General features: G+C 33.5%; 1 protein-coding gene across 2 annotated transcripts in view; it reads right to left on the minus strand.

Annotated features, from left to right (window-relative positions):
- The window catches only part of LOC136040192 (uncharacterized), a 92,932-nt gene that overhangs the window by 51,335 nt on the left and 20,264 nt on the right, over positions 1-21,333 (minus strand). For both annotated transcript variants that reach the window (XM_065724344.1, XM_065724343.1), the window contains exon 3: positions 7,543-7,593. In XM_065724344.1, the coding sequence (XP_065580416.1) occupies positions 7,543-7,593 (51 nt within the window). The remainder of the gene's footprint in view (positions 1-7,542; positions 7,594-21,333) is intronic.

Here is a 21,333-nt window from a genome sequence, read left to right on the forward strand (position 1 = left end):
GAAATTCAACAAAATAGTTTTGGTTATTGATTTCTACGATTCAACGCGGTAACCAAAATTTGGTACTGCCATGAAAACTTCGCCGTTTTGAAACAACCAAAGAAAAACCATAGAAAAAAGACCATGAATAAATTGATGTTTTAAGGCATTATTAGACCTAAGATAGGTCCATGGGTGCACTAAATCCTATGTCCACAGACTTAATTTTGCTGTCCTAAGCACTTAAAACTTCTTTCAATATAAAAATCTCAACGAAGAATATTGGAAGATTTTTCGGTTTGTCATACGAGTAGCCTATACCAAAAATTTAAAGGTTAAGATTACTGTTCTATTCTTCTGTGTTGAAAAAATGTGTTTAAATTCCACTAGTTTATTTTTAGGACGTCACTCATCTCACATTTTTTAGCCAACCAGACTCATTGGGCAATCTCTCACCAAAAAAAAATGAGAGAAATTTCAAGGAAGTATCCCATATTTTAAAATTCTATGATAAATTCGGAAAAATCTACGTACGAATAGCCTAAATTTATCTTTCAAGTATAAATCACACAATCTTTTTGTAATTTCGGTAAGGACCAAACATAATCTATTCTTGGTTGTGGAGTTTATGCTGTCCCCTGTTCTTTGGTAAATTTTATATAGGTAGAACTAGCCAAAATTTGGGGGCAATATAAGGCGAGCAGAAATTTTAAATAGAAAAATTGCTGAAAAATTGCCAGACTTTTTTTTAATCGAGTTAACCCTCTACAGCTTGGATAATTACGCATTGTATTTTTCTCATTTATTCTTTTGATTAAGCAGATTTAGTTTCCGACAAAAAGGTTTGCCGCAGTCATATAGGAGGGCTACAGGAAAAAATAAGGACTTTATAGGAAATTTATACTGACTGACCCTACTAGATTCCCCAAGTCATTTATGTAAACCTTATTCGCGACCAATTCCTTGAAAGGAAATCTACAACTAGGCCTACCTTATAAAATGAAAGAGAAGCTTAAAGATGCAACGTAAATTCAAACAAAGCAGAATATTAGCTCCTTCAAAAGTCTTTGACAAGACTCCACTTTCTACTGATGGCCCTCTATCCGGGGTTTTCCGATTTCCCCAGAACTCTGCTAAAAAAATGGGGGGGGAGCTAATTTCCAGTAAAAATTAACGACAATTAACGATTTATGCTTAATATTAACGTTTGTGTATTTATGATTTTTTTTTTTATGAGGTTTTGGAGAACCCAATTTTCCTTGGGTGGAAATTCGGGGAAATAAGTTTTTAATGTTTATTACTGAACATTTTGTTTCTTTGTTATTTAGGTTACTCATTTGCTTTCTTTTCATATTTTCCAAATTATTGACGGTTTAGGGGGTGACGTTGTCAAAATACCCAACTTTGTTCTGTTTTATTTTCTTGTCAAAAAGTTTGGCTTCCCAGCCTCTCGGTCTTCATTATTACAGGTAGCCAATTTGAGGGGTTGCTCATTTCAAAAAATCATTGACACTACATTGCGAGAAATTTGCCATTCGTGGTGTAAAAGAGATGCAGCCGGGTGGAAGTCCACAACACCTGACAGTTGCGTGGGAAATGTAGCGCTTCGAATTTACTTCAACTGGCTGAAAGTGGGGGACCACGAATCAATATGGTTAGAACTAGTTTAAACTCTTACAAATGGTCTTTACTCAATTTTTATTTGAGTGCTCTTGAAATAACAAAGAAAAATGGTTGCCCAAACCGTTGGTTAATGTTGTGGTTACTCCTACTACTAACAACTCACTACAGTACCAAGCCGCCTCAGGCCATTACAGCTGTTCATGCTCCTCGCTCCTTCTCTGACCAAACCTATTTAAAGCTTCACTGTTTATCCCCTCCCATGAGGTTCCAGTTTCCTTTGAACCCTTTCTAACGACCTCTTCGTAACCCATTTTGAGGAGACCTGATTTTTACTCGGCCCCGGAAAAAACGACCAGAAAGAACAATCTTTGGTTATCTGTCATCCTTCATCTGTAAAATGTGGCCTAGCAATCTCAAAACTTTCTTTCATTTTAGGCCTAGAAACTAAAACTGAATTACATTTTTCGCATAGCTATCGTTTGATATAAGTTCAGTCAAACGAGGTCCAAGGATATCCTTGGACAATTCCTCTGTAAAGCTTCATAGACTATAATATATATAAATAATATATCATCAGTACAGATATATATATATATATATATATATATATATATATATATATATATATATATATATATATATATATATATATATATATATATATATATATATATATATATATATAATAACATAAATGTCTTCATAATATATAAAGTTCTTATCAAGGTCTTCTTTGGATCTTAATAATTGCATTTTCTTAAAATTGTTCGAATGTGCATAGTATATACATCCGAGAAATTTGTAATATTATATGAATGTACTTTCGGATAGCATTTCGTTCGTTTGCCACAGAAGAATTATGATAAATATGTAAATGGCCTTTGGTTCAAGTATTTTAAAAGGACTGTTTAACTATGGTTACTTAAATTTTAACAACTTTGCAGAAGACTTGATTGCTTTTCTAATTACCATCCTTCTTTTTATTTAGCTCTACCACTTAGAGACTATTGTTACTTTAATTCATTCTTCTTTAAATTTCAAAAGTTAATTTTCCAATCTCTAAAAGAAACAGTAGGATGTGTTTTGTTTCAATTTCCGATGTACTTACATCTTAGATTGGAATTAAAACTAAATTTGAGCTTTTATATTTATGATTTTTCTATTCTCGAATATTATATGGTATGACATAATTTTCTATAAATTTAAACAGGCTGGCCCTTCACACTTTCGAATACCCAGATTAGTTCTTTTTAATGAAGCAATCGTAGTGTCTACAGTAAATGGTTAAGCACAATCTTATAGGTAAACAATAAAAAACAAAGAAGAACCACCAGATTTTCAGATTTCTGACAGAGTCTAAAAGTTCTTTTTACTTATGGCATTTTCGGCCGACTGCCAAAAGGTATTTTCTTGAATTGATCAATCTGCACCAGGGCCGAATCTAGGGGGCAATAAATAGTTCGACCTCTCCCCGAATTTTTTTCGAGCTCGTACACAAGTACCAAAAACACGCAACAAAATTTTTGTCACGCTTCGTTAAATTTTTTGCAAACCGAAAAAAAGCGCCCCTCCTCCGATATAAAAATCCTGTTGGCGCCCTTTGGTTTGTCCTGTTCCATATTCAGTAATGATTTTGAAACACATCAACACGGAAAACACATCATTGTGGAATCGTTATCAAATAATTTCAAAAGAAATTTGTATTTTTGTTCATTTCTTTCCAAAAATACCAAATAGAGATTGCAATTACGTCAATCATGTATCTACGACATTTGCTTATTCTACCCACCAAGTTTCATCCAAATCTCTCCACTAGAAGCGATTTCCAAGATTTCTGGTCGAAGAAATCTTAAGATATCTTAGACATGAGTTCCGAATTAACATCCCCCTACCCAAAAAGAGTGGATCCGTTCCAATTATGTCAATCAGGTATCTAAAACTTGTGCTTATTCTTCCCGTTAAGTTTCATCCCGATCTCTCAACTTTAAGCGTTTTCCAAGATTTCCGATATCCAAGATTTTTTTTTCCCCCTCCAACCCCTTATGTCCCCAGATCCGATTCGAATTTTGAAGCATCTGAGACATAGTATCTTTCTATATATATATCAGGTTTCATTAAAATCCGATTACCCATTTGTAAGACAAAGATACCTTAATTTTCATATTTCCCCCCCTCCCTCAAACTCCCCCAATGTCAATGGATCTTGTCGGGATTCAAATGAGAGCTCTGAAGCACAAAATCCTTCTAAATATAAAATAGCATCAAGATCTGATTACCCGTTCGTAAGTGACAAATAGCCTAACTAATTTTTCCAATTTTCCCGAAGAAAACCCCAAACTCCCCCAAAGAAAGCGGATCCGGTCTGATTTTGTCAGTCACGTATCTTGGAATTGTACTTATTCTTCCCACCAAGTTTCATCCTGATTTCTCTACTCTTAAGCCTTTCCAAGATTTCCGGTTCCCCCCGCCGCAACTCCCCCCAGTGACACTGGATCCGGTCGGGATTTAAAATAAGAGACCTGAAGTACGGGGTCTTTCTAAATATGAAATTTCATTAAGACCTGATTACTCCTTCGTAAGTTAAATATACCTCATTTTTTCAAATTTTTCAGAATTAACCCTCCCCCAACTCCCTCAAAGAGAGAGGATCCCTTCCAGTTATGTCCATCACGTATATAGGACTTGTGCTTAGTTTTTCCACCAAGTTTCATCCCGATCCCTCCACTCTAAGTGTTTTCCAAGATTTTAGGTTTCCCTATCAAACTCCCCCCAATGTCACCGGACCTGGTCGGGATATAAAATAAGAGCTCTGAGACACGACATCCTTCTAAAAGTCAAATTTCATTAAGATCTGATCAACCGTTCGGAAGTTAAAAATACCTCATTTTTTCTATTTTTTTTTCAAATTAACCGCCCCCCCCCCCACCACCCCCAGATGGTCGAGTTGGGAAAAAGACTATTTCTAATTTAATCTGGTATGGTCCCTGATACGCCAGCTAAATTTCATCGTCCTAGCTTATCTGGAAGTGCCTAAACTAGCAAAACCGGGACAGACAGACCGACCGACAGAATTAGCGATCGCTATATGTCACTTGGTTAATACCAAGTTCCATAAAAAAGGAAAAACGAGGTTTTTTTATTTCTAGGAAGCGTTTCTTTCATTTCACTGTCAATAATTCAGTTCAGTATTTCATCTGATGTCGTAGCAGTGTTACGAAATCCCCAATATTAAGTAGCACAGACATGAAGGCGAAAATAAACCGGAAGCACCCATCTCCGAGAAGGGGGAGGGGTAATTGCCCCTCTACTTCGGCAGGGGAGCAATAATAATGTATGATTTGCTGGCTCTGCTCACTTTTCTATTCGCGCAAAGATCCCATTTCAGTATTTGACATCAATTTTTTTTTATAAAGTATATTTAAAGATACCGACTTTATTTCATTATATGATATTTTATTTCATTTTTTTTCATTATATTGAGCCCGCTGAATTGACTTTTATGTCCTTGTTATGTACTTTTTTTAGTTACACCGTGGTGGCCTCCCAAGTACAAAACTATATAAATATTATTTGGCATTTAGCCATTAAACAGCGCAGAAATATGCAGCTGTAAAAAAAAAAACACTTTAGTACAGCCAACACATCTTTTGCTTCAATGATCGACAAAATAGGCCTATCCTTTTTATAAGCAGAGTATATTTATTTTTGTAACACTCAGATGGCCTCTCTAATCCAACTGAAAATGATGTGGTATCTAGCCACGAGAGAGCAGAGAACTCGTGACCCAGTAAAGCGAACTAAACTTACGAACGAACACCCCCTAAAAGTCATAGAATCTTAACAAAAATCCCTCCATCGCATTCAGCGTATCAGAGAACTCTACTTTTGAAGTTTCAAGCTCCTATCTACAAAAATGTGGAACTTCATATTTTGGCCAGAAGATCAATCGCGGGTACGCGTTTATTTTTTTTTCTAGGGGTGATCTTGCCGATTAAGTATTCCTAGAGTGTCGCAAGTGGGCTCATTATAACGGGAGTTAAAAGTTCTAGTGCCTTTTTTAAGTTTCCAAAAAATTGGAGGGAACCTAGGCCCCTCCCACGCTCATTTTTTCCCAGAGACAACGGATCAACATTTCGATATAGCTACTTTGTTCAGCATAGTCGAAAAATATGCTAACTATGTCTTTGGAGCTGACTTACTCCCCCACAGTCCACGGGGGAGGGGCTGCAAGTTACAAACTTTGACCAGTGTTTACATACAGTAATGATTATTTGGAAGTGTACAGACGTTTTCAGGTTTTTTTTTGGGGGGGTTAAGGGGAAGGGGCTACATGGGAGGATCCTCTCTTGGAGAAATTTGTCACGGGAGAAGAGAATTCCAGGAAGGGGGCGCAGGATTTTCTAGCATTATTTAAAACACAATGAAAAAATAATTATGAAAAAGTTTTTTTCAACTGAAAGTAAGGAGCAGCATTAAAACTTAAAAAGAACAGAGATTATTACGCACATGCGGGGTTCATCTCCTCCTAAATACCTCGCTCATTACGCTAAAGTATTTTTAGTAATTTCAACTATTTATTCTATCGCCTTTAAAATTCAGGGATCATTCTTAAAAAATTGGGACAAAATTAAAGCTTTAGCGTAAAGAGTGAGGTATTAACGAGGGAGCAATAAGTTAATTCGTAGGTTACATATATTTTTACTAATAAAAACATTCGTTAAAAATTAAAAGTTCTAGTTGCATTCAATAACCAAAAAATTGGAGGGCAACGAGGCCTCCTCCCCCAACTATTTCTCTCAAAATCGTCCGATGAAAACAAAGAGAAAGTCATTTAGCAAAAAAAATTAATGCTTGAATTTCGTTTTAATTATCCATGTGCGGAGAGCCAAAATCAAACATGCATTAATTCAAAAATGTTCAGAAATTAAATAAGAAAAACTAGTTTTTTTTAACTGAAAGTAAGGAGCGACATTAAAACTTAAAACGAAAAGAAATTACTCCGTGTATGATAGAGGCTGTTCCCTCCTCAACGCCCCGCTCTTTACACTAAAGTTGTGTACTGTTTTATAAAGTAGAATTGAAAGAAAGAGTCAAACTTCAGCGTGATGAGCTGGGCGTTGAGTAGGGAACAGCCCCTTTCATACACAGACTAATTTCTGTTCGTTTTAAGTTTTAATGTCACTCCTTGCTTTCAGTTAATTTTTTTGTTTAACCATCTCAAAAGAAACATCACTAAATGAACTTTGCAGCTTTGGATGTTCCCTGCAGTGCAAACCGCTTCGATTAACAACCTTGCCGACACAATTGTACTTTGTTAGCAATCCAATAGTAAAACCTTAAATTCTTAATAGCTTTCAATGATAACTGATCTCCTGGGAGAATTCTCTAATTGGCCCTTATGTTTTTGAGGCAGTCAGCCGAAGTTGAGGTAAAATGAGTTTTAAGGAATTGAATCATCGTAATCCATTGAAATCAATTGTAACCTGGGCTTTCCAACACACTACCTAACGAATACTCTTATGTCACAAAGAGTGCACTTCTAAAAAACGTTACAACTCAAAAACTCTTTTTTCTGCCTTAAAATTTCACATAAAACAAATAATAATGTTTTACAGTTTTTACTGAAAATTAGAGATAACAGCAAAAGGTAAATAACGAGTGAAGTAATATGTCGTTTGTGACGTTCGCTTAAGATATACTGTCTTGGCAAAAATGCGTTACAAAAAAAAAAATACTATAAACAAAGCACTTTACCGCTTAGGCATAGGACTATAATCTCTCTTCTCTTTCTCTGCCACGCCACATATGTAGGCTTTACTAAATAATCTTATAAATATATGACCATCCGTGTTTCAGTAAAGTAAGGGCACATTGAACATTAAGCAGTTTTTATTATAATGCAGTGATGATACAGCAAAGAAAAATAAGGAAGTAACTTACCATGAACAGTCAACAGGCCTGCATTCAGATATATTGCTAACTTGATAAAGCCTAAAAAGAAATAAATCGACGTTAAATATTTTTTAACATGAAGAATCGAACAATTTTTTACCTTATCTTTATTTTATATATATATATATATATATATATATATATATATATATATATATATATATATATATATATATATATATTATCTTTATTATATATATATATATATGTATATATATATATAATATATACAAAATATATATGTATTCCATACTACACTTTTTTACTTTCGTAAAACGATTATTCTTGTTTGCTTATTTTAAGCACCACATTGTGTTACATCTAAGTCGTGGTAGTACCAATCACTGCTCCGTTTTTGGGTAGGCAGCAATGAGCGATGCGTCTTCAGTGTAATACTATTTTTCCCCGGGAACTTCGCATAGAAGGGGAGGTCATAGAAATTTAGGAGAGGGCTAAGTTGATACGAAATCAAATTTTTTTAGTTTATTTTCAAGGCCTAAAAGTAATTGGGATAAAGCGAGTTGCAAGTTTCCATAAAAAAAAACTGTTTTTTGGCAATATAGCCAATATTAAGAATGTCCCTTTTTATAAAATATGAAATCTAGCATTTTCCCAAAGAGTATGATAACAGATGGACTTACCTGAAGTTTTTTCCTAGGGGTGGTAGAACATTGAAATATGGCCCATTTTCAATTGTCTTTTTCTTTTTCCACAACAGCAGAAACCATACTATAGCAAAGTGATGATTTTAGGTTCTAACAGGGAGATTTTTAATTTATCTTAATAGATAAATGAGTCAAAAATTCCCTTTCTAGAAAAGAGCAAATTTCAAAGAGCGAAAGAGCAAAGCTCTGACGCAAAATATTAGATTTAATAGATCTCAATAGGCGCTATTGGACGCGATTTAATAATTGCTATTACCCAACGAACGCCAAACATTATAAAGGTTAATTGCAATAAGCTTATTCAACAAATAAGATTAGAAAATTTAATGCAAGTTTATCATAGTGTCATTGGACATTCATTGGACATAGGCTCTAAATATTCATTTAAATATTTCTATTGTCTTACGCAAATTGTTTAATTTGTTATTTGTTATTTATGATGGAAAAGCAGTGTTGTCTTAGTCGTTTTTTATATAAGAATTCATTGCTTCCAAAAATAAACTGGCTGATTTCCAAAAACAAACGTAAAAACAGCAAACTGAGGAGGTGTTGGTGTTTTTTTCTGCACTACCGCTAGTTTACCCCCTTACCAGATTTTATACTCTTTGGCAGCCTTTTTCAAAACCACAGTCAAAAAAGGTTTTTTCTTTTTAAATTTGGCACCTCCTATACCCAAAACTGCATTACTGCATATGAAACTCTTTTTCTTATTTTTTGCTGATTTATCATCCATGTTTCCTCTTTTTAAATTTGGCGCCTCCTATAACCAAACCTGCATGCCTGCATATGAAATTCTTTTTCATTAAAAATTATATTCCCAATTTTTGCTATTTTTTTGGGATGTGGCAGCGTAACTTCCCATTTAACCCAATTTAAAAATATACTTATAATCAGGTTTCATTTCCATTGGTACTTCAAGAAATATATAACAAAATTTGAGGGTATCATTAAAATTAAATAAAAACTTTACTATTGCTCTCAGGTAAAATATTTCAAAGTGTATTTCTGCTTTTTGTTAAAACATCTTACCAAACATAAAATTTAAACAGGTTTTTTAATTAATCTCATTCAGAAAAATTCATCTCATTCCAACATCGATCTTATCCCCTATTAATCACTTAATTACTTAATTTGATTACTGAATTGTTTTGTTAATGTTGTGTTTAGTTCCTTACAAGCCATAACCTCAGGCCGTTGCTATTCATCTATGTGTTGTTGTTTTTTAAAGTAGACTGAATTATTATCATTATTATTATGATTGTTAGTGTAGCCTATGTGTTACCATATTTAGTTGTTTTAATTCATGAAGATTTAGGGGGTGGGGGGAACACATTTTTCAAAATCTTGGCAAGTGAAAAATTTAGCGTTTTTTAAATATTTTAAATGAAAATACCAAAAAAGAACTTTTTGTAATGAAAACAGCCCCCCCAAGAAAAAACTAATCAAAATACAAAGGGGCCTATTTCCTCCCTTAGCCTTTCCCAAATTTACGCCACTGTACATACTGATGGACGGCACTTAGGCGGAAAATGTGAGAAGGAGCGAAGTTAAGGTGCAGGGTTTGGTCTTTAGAAAAAAGTTTGAAAGAACTGAAAGATAAGTCGTTGAAACGAGGTTAGGATTTTAAAATACAGGGAATGGCTCTTAAATGGAGGTCCTTTAAAAGGCTGAGATAGGTTGCCAGGTTGGTTTGTTGGCCGGGGTTTGAAGCTTCGCCTATTCACCGAGAATCCCTCTTTCGGCTCAGCTCATTTTACTCAACACTCATTCAGCTCAACCTCCATTCATCCCAACCCCATTTAACTCGACCCAGAAAAGATTAAGGTAAATGGAGAGGGGCAATTTGCAGTGGTTGACCATAGCTAAAGAAAACATGCTAATAAAATATAAGTAGAACTATTAGATTTCTTATTTTTATTCTTTTTACAAATATTATGGTCACTTTTCCGACAATGCACTCCCAACCCAAGATGGTCCCAGATTTACCCTTAGGATTTATAAAACACCATTAAAATTAAGCACTAAGACAATGACATTCTTACTTTATAATTAAAGCATGTTTTTATGTGTTCCTCCAAGCCTAGATTTTGAAAAATACCTCTCTTCGGGGTATTTTCACTACAAAATGCTATTTTTCGTATTTTCGTTTAAAAAAAACGACAAATTCGGTCACCTCTAGATATTAAAAAATGCATTTTCCCCATTTTTCCCGCCAAATAATACACTAAAGGCTTATGAAGCTACAAGGAGGTCTAGAGCGTGTTCTAACAGAAATATTTTTAATTTACTCTGGAAGATAGATACAGTAAGAATTTTCTTTATCTAGAACCGAAAAAAAATTGAGCTCTGGTGTACAACAAGCGAGCCATTGCCTCAATAGATTTCAATAAGCTGTGTTGAACGTAGTTTAATAATTGCGATCGCCTATTGAACACAAAAAATTACAAGAATTAATTGTATCAAGGTCTTATCTAGGATTTTTGTTCAGGATGGGATTTTTTTTCTGGGGAGAGCACAAAAAACTATAAAAACTCAACAAAACTTTGTTTTTATGCATGTTCGTTACGTTTTTATGAGTTTGACCAACATTTGGGGGGTCCAAACCCCTCCCCTGAATACGACCTTGATTGCAATAAGCTTATTGAACGTGGGGCTTTTGAAAATAATATACAGCTTGATTTACCCCGTGTTCAACAGAGTTTATTACAATTAATTAAAAATAATTGGAATGACTTATGGAGTAGGCGTAATTATTGTTTTCTATTGGACACCATTTGAACCACTAAAAGGAATTCTTTACGAGAAAAAACCTATCACTTAAAACTCAGATACTGGATAACTGAAAATTGTGATTTTTTGCCGCTTAAGAAAACACAGTTGTTTGTAAAAAAAAAAAAAAAAAAAAAAAAAAAAAAAAAAAAAAAAAAAAAAAAAAAAAAAAAAAAAAAAAAAATAAAATTCGAGGCACCAAAGATTCGCCATTAAAAATTTTGATCCTAAATAGTCCAGTCTCTAATTAATAGCGTGGCCGTTTAATTCAAGCAAATAATTCAAAAGAAAAAACATGCTTGAATACCGCCAGTGCCCAACGTGAAAAAAAATTAAATTAGTCATATTGAATTGATTCTAGCTGAGAAGATGTAAGTTGAAGTTGTACGAAAATTGTCAAATAACATTTTTTTTAACGGCCATCGAATTTTTGTCTGTCAGTATCGTCATTTCTTTATGACGCGATTTCTTTATTCATTGCAAAATCAGCATCCTACCAGATTTTATGCTGTTATTTTATTTTTATTTTAATAAGTTCGATCGCTTTCATCAATTTTTACAATGTATAAGAAATTAAGTGCCAGAGAAATCAATTATTTCAATCAATTTAGGCTACAATCTTTAAGGTATAGCCTACATTTTAACAGCAAAGGGTCACGGGTTTATGGGGGCGGTAATCCGCATCCCATCTTGGTTCGACCTGGGTATGATTTTATAACGACCAGAAATTAAACAAAAAAAAGGTTTTTCGACTGAATGTAAGGAGCAACGTTAAAAAAGTGAAAACACTTTTTTTTTCACTTTTTGTTTTCACTAAAGTGCAAGTAGGCATGGAGGTTTTCAGCCCTACTCATGACATTTTGTGCTCGTTTTGAGTTTGAATCTGTTACTTATCGTAATTTTCGTTCGTTTTGGCTTTCATTTATTCACTGACGTTGATTTGTGGTAGTTTTACGCTTGTAAGATTATTTGACTTTATTTCTGCTCATTTTTGGTTCAGTGGAGCTCTTTACTTTTCTTTGAAAAATTGTCCGTGGAAAAAGTTTTTTAAATTAATCTAAATTAAACAACCCTTGCGTTTCATCAGTCGTTCTCAAGGAGTTGGAAAAAAAAACGAAAAAGCGGAGGGTTGAGGAGGGGGCATTCCCCTCTCATACACGAAATGATTTGGTTCCTTTGAAGTTTTAATATTGCTCCTTACTTTCAGTTGATTTTTTTTTATTTAATCAGTTGTCAAATGACTGTATATTTTATTCAAATTTGAAATTGCACAACACATTCAAATCAGATTTACCTGTTTTTGTACGAAGTTTGAATTTTGGCACAAGCTTTTAAGGAGCATCTGAGAGGTGCAACTAACTCGGTATGTCTAATGTAAACACATTTGTAGGCTGTAAGCATTAACGTTTTTTAATACCAAATAACCGATAGATTAGAATATTCATGAAATTATGATTGATAGCTAGCTTTCAGAGTACTTCTTTTCAGACACGCCTATGTTGTCGAAAAGATACAACCGAAGAAAATTTCAAGTAATAGGTTTATTCAGAAAATTAAGCAGTCATTCTGTCATTGTGCAGAGGACTGCTTCAAAGGTCAGCCTTCTCTAAAAACAATGATTGGATTAGCGTAAAGTGACTTGACTTTTTTAGTGAAAAATATCGGTATTTGCTTGTTGTAGCAACCACTCCAAAGGATTGCAGTTAGTTTAATCCTTTAGAAATATAGCCTGCCAAAATATGTTGAAAATATAATACTTTAGTAGCTGAATTATGGAAAATACAACAGAAAATTAGTGAAAGCAGGCCGACTAGAACGTATTATATTAAATACCTAACCAGCTCTATTTACTAAATATTTAGTTAATGTGTACCTAAATAGTGGTTATCTCACTCATGCTAAGCTGTTGATAACTGAATACTGACAGGGAAACCGGTTTTACTCAGATCTAGAACTTGAGTGTTGTTGGGATACTATACAAGTTCCAATAATTTTAATAGTGGGGACACCCTTCTGTCCATTCCATAAGCCTTGCAAATTTAAGACTATAAGAGAAATGTTTGGCCCACTTTTGATATCACAAATCGAAACAACCCAATTTCTTTTGAAATGTCCGTCTTCTTTGAGGTCTACCAGAGTAATATCCCTGTATGCACGTTAACAACAGCCCTATCCCAATGTGGTATTGGAGTTGCTAATCCCTCGTGTCCGGCAAAAAATTTCTACGAGATTTAACATTTTTCCGGAAACAATATATTCTCAATAAAACTCTTCAATTGGTAAGACAAGGGCCCTATAAATAGGATGTTATCTCAATTGTCAATTGAAAAGGAAAATTCTTGGAGCGTTATTATCTGAATTTTGTTTGCCAAGTATATTGTTCAATAATTGAAAAGAGATTGAAGTGATATGATGTCTAATAAACAAATTTTTGACATGGATTCTAATATACCAACGGATGAGATCTTTTTATTTATTATTGATTATTAATAATTGACTATCACTACGACCGGCCAGGTATCACTATTGTAATGTAGTGGCCTAAAGCAAATTGATTTTCCGTTACAGCCAAGTATCATTTTTGTAATGTAATGGTCCTGAGCACTGATCATTGATTAGCGATATTGATTTTTGATTATCACTTATTCATAATTGATTACTGGTTATTGATTATAAAATTAATGATTATTGATTGTCGCTTATTGATTATCGACTATTGATTATTGATTTTGATAATTGATTTTATGTTACATTTTTTGGGAATCTATAATTTTTTGGGATTTAAAATTTTTTTATACATAAGAAATTTTTGAACTTGGTTGGGAACCTAGAACTATTTGGGGCTTACATTTATTTTTGGACTTAGAATTTTTTGAACTTAGATGATTTTATATCCTAAGAAAAGCATCTAATCATGGAATAAACACTGAGCATCAAAAATTAATAAAAAAGCCCTGATACATAGAACAAACTCAGTTGCTTGGTAAATTACAAATCTTTTAATTAACGATAGCACATCACAAATTAATTTAAAAAGCAGATTTCCATAGAACGAAATTAGCTACTTGTTAAATCCCAAGTCTTGTAATTGGTGCTTGAGTATCAAGAATTAATGAATTCCAAGTCATTGTAGCGGTGACTGAGTATCAAAAATCAATAAAAAAACTTTTACAGAGAATAAACTCAACTAATTGGTAAATTTCAAGTCTTTTGATTAGTTTTTGAGTATCGAAAAATAAACAAATTCAGCTACTTGTTAAGTTTCAAGTCTTTTGATTGGTGACTCAGTATCGAATATTAATGAAAATAGCACTTTTGCATAGAAAAAAATCAGCTTCTTGGTAGAATACACGTCTTTTAATTGCTGAATGAGCATCAAAATTAACAAAAAAAAATTTTCATACAACAAAATCAACTACTTGGTAAATTCCAAGTCTTTTAATTGGTACTTGAGCATCAAAAAATAATAAAAAAAGCACTTTTGCATAGAAAAAACTCAGCTACTTGGTAAATTCAAAGTCTTTTGATTGGTGACTGAGTATCATAAATTAATAAAAAAGCACTTTTGCATAGAATCGACTCAGCTACTTGGTGAATTCCTAGTCTTCTAATTGGTGACTGAGTATCAAAAATTAATAAAAAAGTACTTATGCATTGAAAAAACTAAACTACTTGGTAAATGCCTAGTCATTTCAATTGGTGATTGAGCATAAAAAATTAGTAAGAACAGCACTTTTGTATAGCAAAAAATCAGCTACTTGGTGAATTCCAAGCCATTTAATTGGTTAGTGCGTATAAGAAATCAATAAAAAAGCACTTTGCATAGAATAAGCTCAACTACTTGGTAAATTTCAAGTCTTTTGTTGGTGACTGAGTATCAAAAATTAACAAGAAAAACACTTTTACATAGAAAAAACTCAGGTACTTAGTAAATTCCAAGTCTTTTAATTGGTGACTGAGAATCAAAAGTGAATAGAAAGCACTTTTGCATAGAAAACTCAGCTACTTGGTAAATTCTCAGTATTTTAGTTGGTGACTGAATATCAAAAATTAATAAGAAAAACACTTTTGCATAGAACAAACTGAGCTACTCGGTAAATTCAAAGTCATTTAATTAGTGACTGAGTAACAAAAATGATTAAAAAACACAAAATGATTTAATGATTAAAAAACTTAGCTGCTAAGTACGTAATGTGCCCCGCTAACCTAACCTAAACAAACCGAACTTAGCAGTAGTTAAGTTAATATAAAATAACTTAAACTAACCAAGAAATCTAAAGTAGCCGAACTTCACATGTAAGACTTCATCAAGTGTTTTTTTGTTAATTTTGATTCTGAGTCAACAATTGAAAGACTTGGAAATTATCAAGTAACGGAGTTTGTTCTATGCAAAAGTGCTTTTTTGTTAATTTGTGATAGTCATTCTCCAGTTAAAAGATTTTGAATTTACCAAGTAGCTGAGTTTGTTCTATACAAAAGTACTTTTTAATAAATTTTTCATACTCGGTCACTAGTTGAAAGACCTGGAATTTACCATGCAGCTGAGAATATTCTACGCAAAAGTGCTTTTTTCTATTAATCTTTTATTACCAGGGTATGTTCCTTGATTCAAGCTATTTTCTAGCATATAACATAATCTAAGTTCAAAAAATTTAGTTTGTTCTATGCAAAAGTGTTATTTTTTTAATTTTTGATACTCAGTCACACATTAAAAGATTTGGAATTTACCAAGTAATTGAGTTTGTTCTATGCAAAGGTGCTTTCTTATTAATTTTTGTACTCACTCAACAATTTAATGACTTGGAATTTACAAAGTAGTTGAAAAATGATACCTGTCCGGTTGTAGTCATAACAATTCTTGGAGATTGAAATAATTTTCATTAACTATCAAAAGAATATGTCGGTCTAGCAAGCATCTCAAATCACCGTGTTATGCATATTCTCGGAATGATGCCGAAAAAGGTGCCAGGGAACAAACCACTGATTGCTTTGCCATACATCCAAATGAGAAATCGATGGCACAAAGGAGTTGTTACGATGTAGAGACGTTTAACACCAGCTGGCCAGCGCCCAAGAAACAGTACATGTGTTGCTTGGAATGCGTTTCTAAGAGCATAATTTCATCAATGACGTGTTAGCTCAGTCGAGTGACGTGTCATTTTTTTACATTAGGGAATAATAGATCTCACGTTTGACTCATAAATTATACATAAATTTCATAAAATCAATGGAAAACTGCTTAAATCTAAAAATGTTGTTCGCTCAGTTGTTATCTTAAAGGACAAGATGGGGGAGATGTCGTAGAAGGTATTGTATTGTTTCATCAACAACATGAATGATTACACAATACCAGATAACGCATTATTCTTGGAATTCTCGGAAACTTGGCAAGCAATTCTTAAAAATCGGTCAACTTATATTCATCGTATTGTTTCATCAAGAGCATGAATGATCACGCAATACCAAATAACGTATCATTCTTAAAGTTCTTAGAAACATGCCAAGAAAATGACGGAAATCATGATATGGGCCTGCTTGTATTCATTGTATTGTTTCACCGACAACATGAATAATTATGTAATACTTTATAACGCATCATTCTTGAAATTTTCGGCAACTAGTTTTCTTATTCTTGGAATGATGCCAAAAATGGTGCCCAGAAACAAATCAATGGTAGGATTTACCAAACATCCCAATCCAATTGTTAAAATCTTGTTAAGATATTGGGACGCTTAACATCAATTGGCCAGCGTCCCAGAGACAATACACTGATAGCTTTAGAATGTATTTCTGAGAACTTTAATGTGGTTTTAAGAGATGAGAAAAATGGTTGGGAGGGGCAAAAAGCTTGAAGAGGGTGTATTGGGGCCCAGGAGGGGGACTTGGGCCCTGGTGGGACACTCGGGCCCTTGTGAGGGGCGTTGCGTCCTGAATGGTAATATGGGGAACAAAACTCATGCACAAGCCCTGTAATGGAAAAATAATTTCCTCAAGGCCATTACATTACAATAGTGATACCTAACCGGTTTTATTCATAATAAATTATTAATAATCAATAATCTGTTCGATACCATTAAAGTGCAAAAGGATCTCATCCAATTGTATATTAGAATCCATACAAAAAATTTGTTTATTAGACATCATTTCACTTCAAATTCACTTCCATTATTGAACAAAATACTTGGCAAACAAGATTCAGATAATAAGGCTCCAAGAATTTTTCTTATCAACTGAAAATTGATATAACATCGTATTTATAGGGTTCTTGTCTTACCAGTTGAACAGTTTTAGTGAGAATATATGTTCTCCGGAGAAATGTTAAATCTCGTAAAAGTTTTTAGCTGGATACGAGGGACCAATACCAATACCAATCGCACATTGGGGTAGGGATGTCTTTGATGTGCATACAGGGATATGAGGGGTTAGTGACTCCAATAGTGCATCGAGATAGGGCTGTCGTTAAAGCGCATATAGAGATACTACTTACCAGGGTCATACACTGTAAGTCTCAAGCCAGTCCTAGAGGGAAAAAATCTTGAGCCTAGGTTCACTCTCTAATCACTCCAGTACAATTTGTTTATTTTTTTTTCTCTTATGAATTGGATTCATTTATGCCCAAAAACTTTTTTTTTTATTAATTTGTTTATAATCCAACAACTTATAATTTATTATTAATTTATAATTTGTTATTAATTTATAATTTATTACAATTAATTAATCTATTATAATTAATTAATTTTTTAACAATTATATTTAATTTTTTGTTATGTAACTGAAGGATATAATTAAAGTAATTAAAGGATGTTATTTTTTAAAGTCGATGGGAGACACAAAAAATTATTGTGCGTTTCCATTAGCAGTCTGGTGATTAACGAGGGAGCTACAACTTCCAATGAATGCTTTTTTATGCTAAAAAGCTCTAATGAAAACCTTAGAAAATTGTGCCTGAACAGGACCAGATCGAATAGGTGTGGGGCCCTATTGGATTTTTTTACTATACCTGTTTTTAATACCTTTTTTAATATACCTCTATAGTAGTTTAGGTACGTAAAGTAGTTTAGTCAGCTCAACTACGTAGAACAAAATCTCTCTTATATTGGGCTGCCGTGATTAAATTCAGTAGATTTGAAATGTCCTTTCACGGGTATCAATTTTCTATATTATTGAGTATATATCATATAATAATAAATACATTAATAGATCTCATCCAGCAATGCAAACTTAAAATAAATATTTTTTAATTGTTAAAATAACTCATAATCTATCTCTAATTGCTAACAACACTAATTGCTTTAAATTTCAAATTTTTGGTTCATTTTGATGGCAAAACGGGTCTCTTTTGGTTCCTTTGAAATGCGGGGTACGATTGATAGCAGTCACCTCAATCATCCTTAATCCTGCCCTAGGCCTGAATATTTATTTTTTAGCTTCAAGATGACTCCCCATCCCCAGACGAAACTCTCACTGACCTCGTTTTAACAATAGGTATGGAACTATGCAATATTTCATTACCTTTAACATTACTGTACAAACAGGTCATTTTTTGCATTTTGTATATATTTGTTGAGAGAAATACGCCACCCCGTGGTAGCATAGCTTTTCATAAACCAGATGCTTTATGTGTGGTTATTCGTTTTTTCTAACCCAATTGGACATCTCATAGTCTTTTGTTGTTATTTTTTTCATGGCACAAATTGGAATAGTGAATTTTTTAGGGCAGTATTACATTTTCGGTGCTACTTTGAATTGTAAAACTACGTGAAACTAATTAGTCAAACTTAGAACGCTTTTTTGTTCATAGAAATTCAAACAATAACAATCTGTCGATTCCCAGGGACAATCACAACTTCGAATCACAACTTCAACTTCACAACTTCTAAACCTTCTTAACGTGTTTTGTGCCATACATTTTCCTTTTTTGCTGTTTTTCACCCACGTACTTCTTTTTTAAAATTTAGCGAGCACCACTATCAAAAACTAAATAACCGCACACGGAGGTCTAGAAAGCAAATTCCCGATTTTTCCTAATTTTTCTGTTTATACCGAAAATCTCCAGTTTCAATTCTCCACTTGACCAGTTTAAACAGTCAGGTTTCATTTTCACCGTTCTAAAAAAGGCGAAAATACTTCACCGTAGGGTTTCATCGCAACTTCGTGCGATGAAACTATTTTTCGAGAACAATTTTGCACTACTCAGCTAAAAATTGTTGTTTAGAGGCAAAGAACGACAGAAAATCTGTGACAACGTGGTGTTTCTGTGGCGACGAGTAAAAATTAAAATAAGCACTAAGTCAAACTTAAAACAAACAGAAGTTATATCAAACTGTAACTTGACTACTGCATCACCCCTTCTAACGGTGAACCTTCTAAAGTATAATGCGTCATTTACGTTTTGTTGAAAACAAGATACATTTTAAATCTATTTTTTAATTGTAACACTAAAAAAAAACTGCCAGCTAAAATCTTGAATTGCTGAGATTTCTATCATTATGATAGAATTAATGATATGATAATGATATCATTAATGATAGAATTATATTATATTTCTATCATTACTATCATTATGCATTAGACATTCATCTCATTTTCATCAATTCTTTCCAGTCATCTTGATTATTATTATACCAGGGTTCTCTGAAATGTTGATTTTGAGGACCTAATTTTATGAAGTTCGCGCTGCTATTCGGGGTATTTTCCCGATTTTTTTAATTACTTGAAGCCACTAATGTTAATAGCTTTTGATACATAAATTTAAGATTGAACATTGAATTCAAATTTACAGATTTGGAATTACCATCAAAATCCTATTCATTTTCTTTATATATTTTTATAAAAATTTCTCATTTAGTAATTTTTTCTTCAGCCGGGTTTTGAACAGAACTTCGGGTATTTGAATAAATTACTAATTTTCTTATATTGCTGAGACTAATATTTTCTTTTTTACAGTTTCGGCAAAGAGAAAAATTCCTATTATTCTTACGTCTGTGACATATTTTGGAAACCAATCTTATTATTCTTAATTTAGGGAGAGCCAAGAAATATACCTGCCTATTTAAAGTAGGACTGGTTTAGTTTCCTTTATGATTTCTAAGACAGTAAAAAGAACGAAAAATCTAATTCTAACTCATTGGTTCTGCTGTGAGAAATTTCTAGCCAGTAAGAAGAATAAATATTTTTTCGTCACAAGATAGTTTACAAGTAGACTCCGCTTCACTATGGTTTCGGTTTCTATTGACAGGAATGACAAGGGTCACTCTTTACTTGCCTTTCATTACCGTGAACGGTTTGATAAAACAAATTAGAATCCCTCCAAATTCTGATAACAGGGCTGTTCAATCATAGGCCCAGATTTACGACCTATATTTTTACGGATAAATTTAGGATTGATTGGGGAAGTGACCATACAAAAGCCGAACAGCTAAAAATCAATTTTTAACTACCTGGACTTCCGGTTAAAACCCAAACAATAAATCTGGATTTAACACAATTGCCGTTAAGTGTAGTAATAAAGTGAGAGCTTTTATTTATTTATGCTAATATTAGTATATTTCCTCTTGTGAGGTAAAGATAAAACTTTTTGAAACTTGTGAAATATAGAAAGTAAACTATAGTAAACAAACAAACTCTAAATGCTTATACCATTAGTAAAGCCAGACAAGACAGTTCGAGCCATCCCCTCTAGGCTTTGAAGAGTATATTTTTTGGTATTTTCATTAAAAAAATAGTATTTTGGTAGTTTCATTTTTAAAATCAGCAAAATTGTACCCTACATTAAAAAAAACTATTCCCCCCCTGAGTTTTTGTGAATCAATGTCCCTGAATTAATACACTTATACGAGAGGGGGCATTCCTTCTCCCCCTCCTTCTCTCTCCCTTTCAATCTCTCCCCCTAAAATTTACGCATTGTGACCCTAGCCCACTTGAGGGTTTAACACAATAGGGAACATAATAGGGAAAATAACAGAGAACATGATAAGGATCTTAATAAGGAACAAAACAGGGAACCCAATAGGGAACACTCTTAAATTTCCCCTGGTCAAATGGTGATTTTTTTGGGGGGTGCATGATATGAGCAAAAAGGACCTAAGAGAAAAGTGATAATTTTAGGCACCAAAGGTCTCGAAATTGTAAGAGCCTCAATTAAACGTAATGTAGTCCAGGGCCGGATCTAGGAGGCTAGAGGGGGGAAGCGCCCCGGGTGGCACGCCAGGATGGTGGCAAAACAAGCTTAAATTGTAGTATTTCTGGACTACAAATAAGTAATTTTGGTGGCATGGCAGGGGATGGCAAAGTCTACGTGTGCCCTCCCCCTGAGAAAAAATGTAACTCCGGCTCTGATGTAGTC

This window comes from Artemia franciscana, chromosome 20, assembly GCF_032884065.1.
Source record: "Artemia franciscana chromosome 20, ASM3288406v1, whole genome shotgun sequence".
Lineage (NCBI taxonomy): Eukaryota > Metazoa > Arthropoda > Branchiopoda > Anostraca > Artemiidae > Artemia > Artemia franciscana.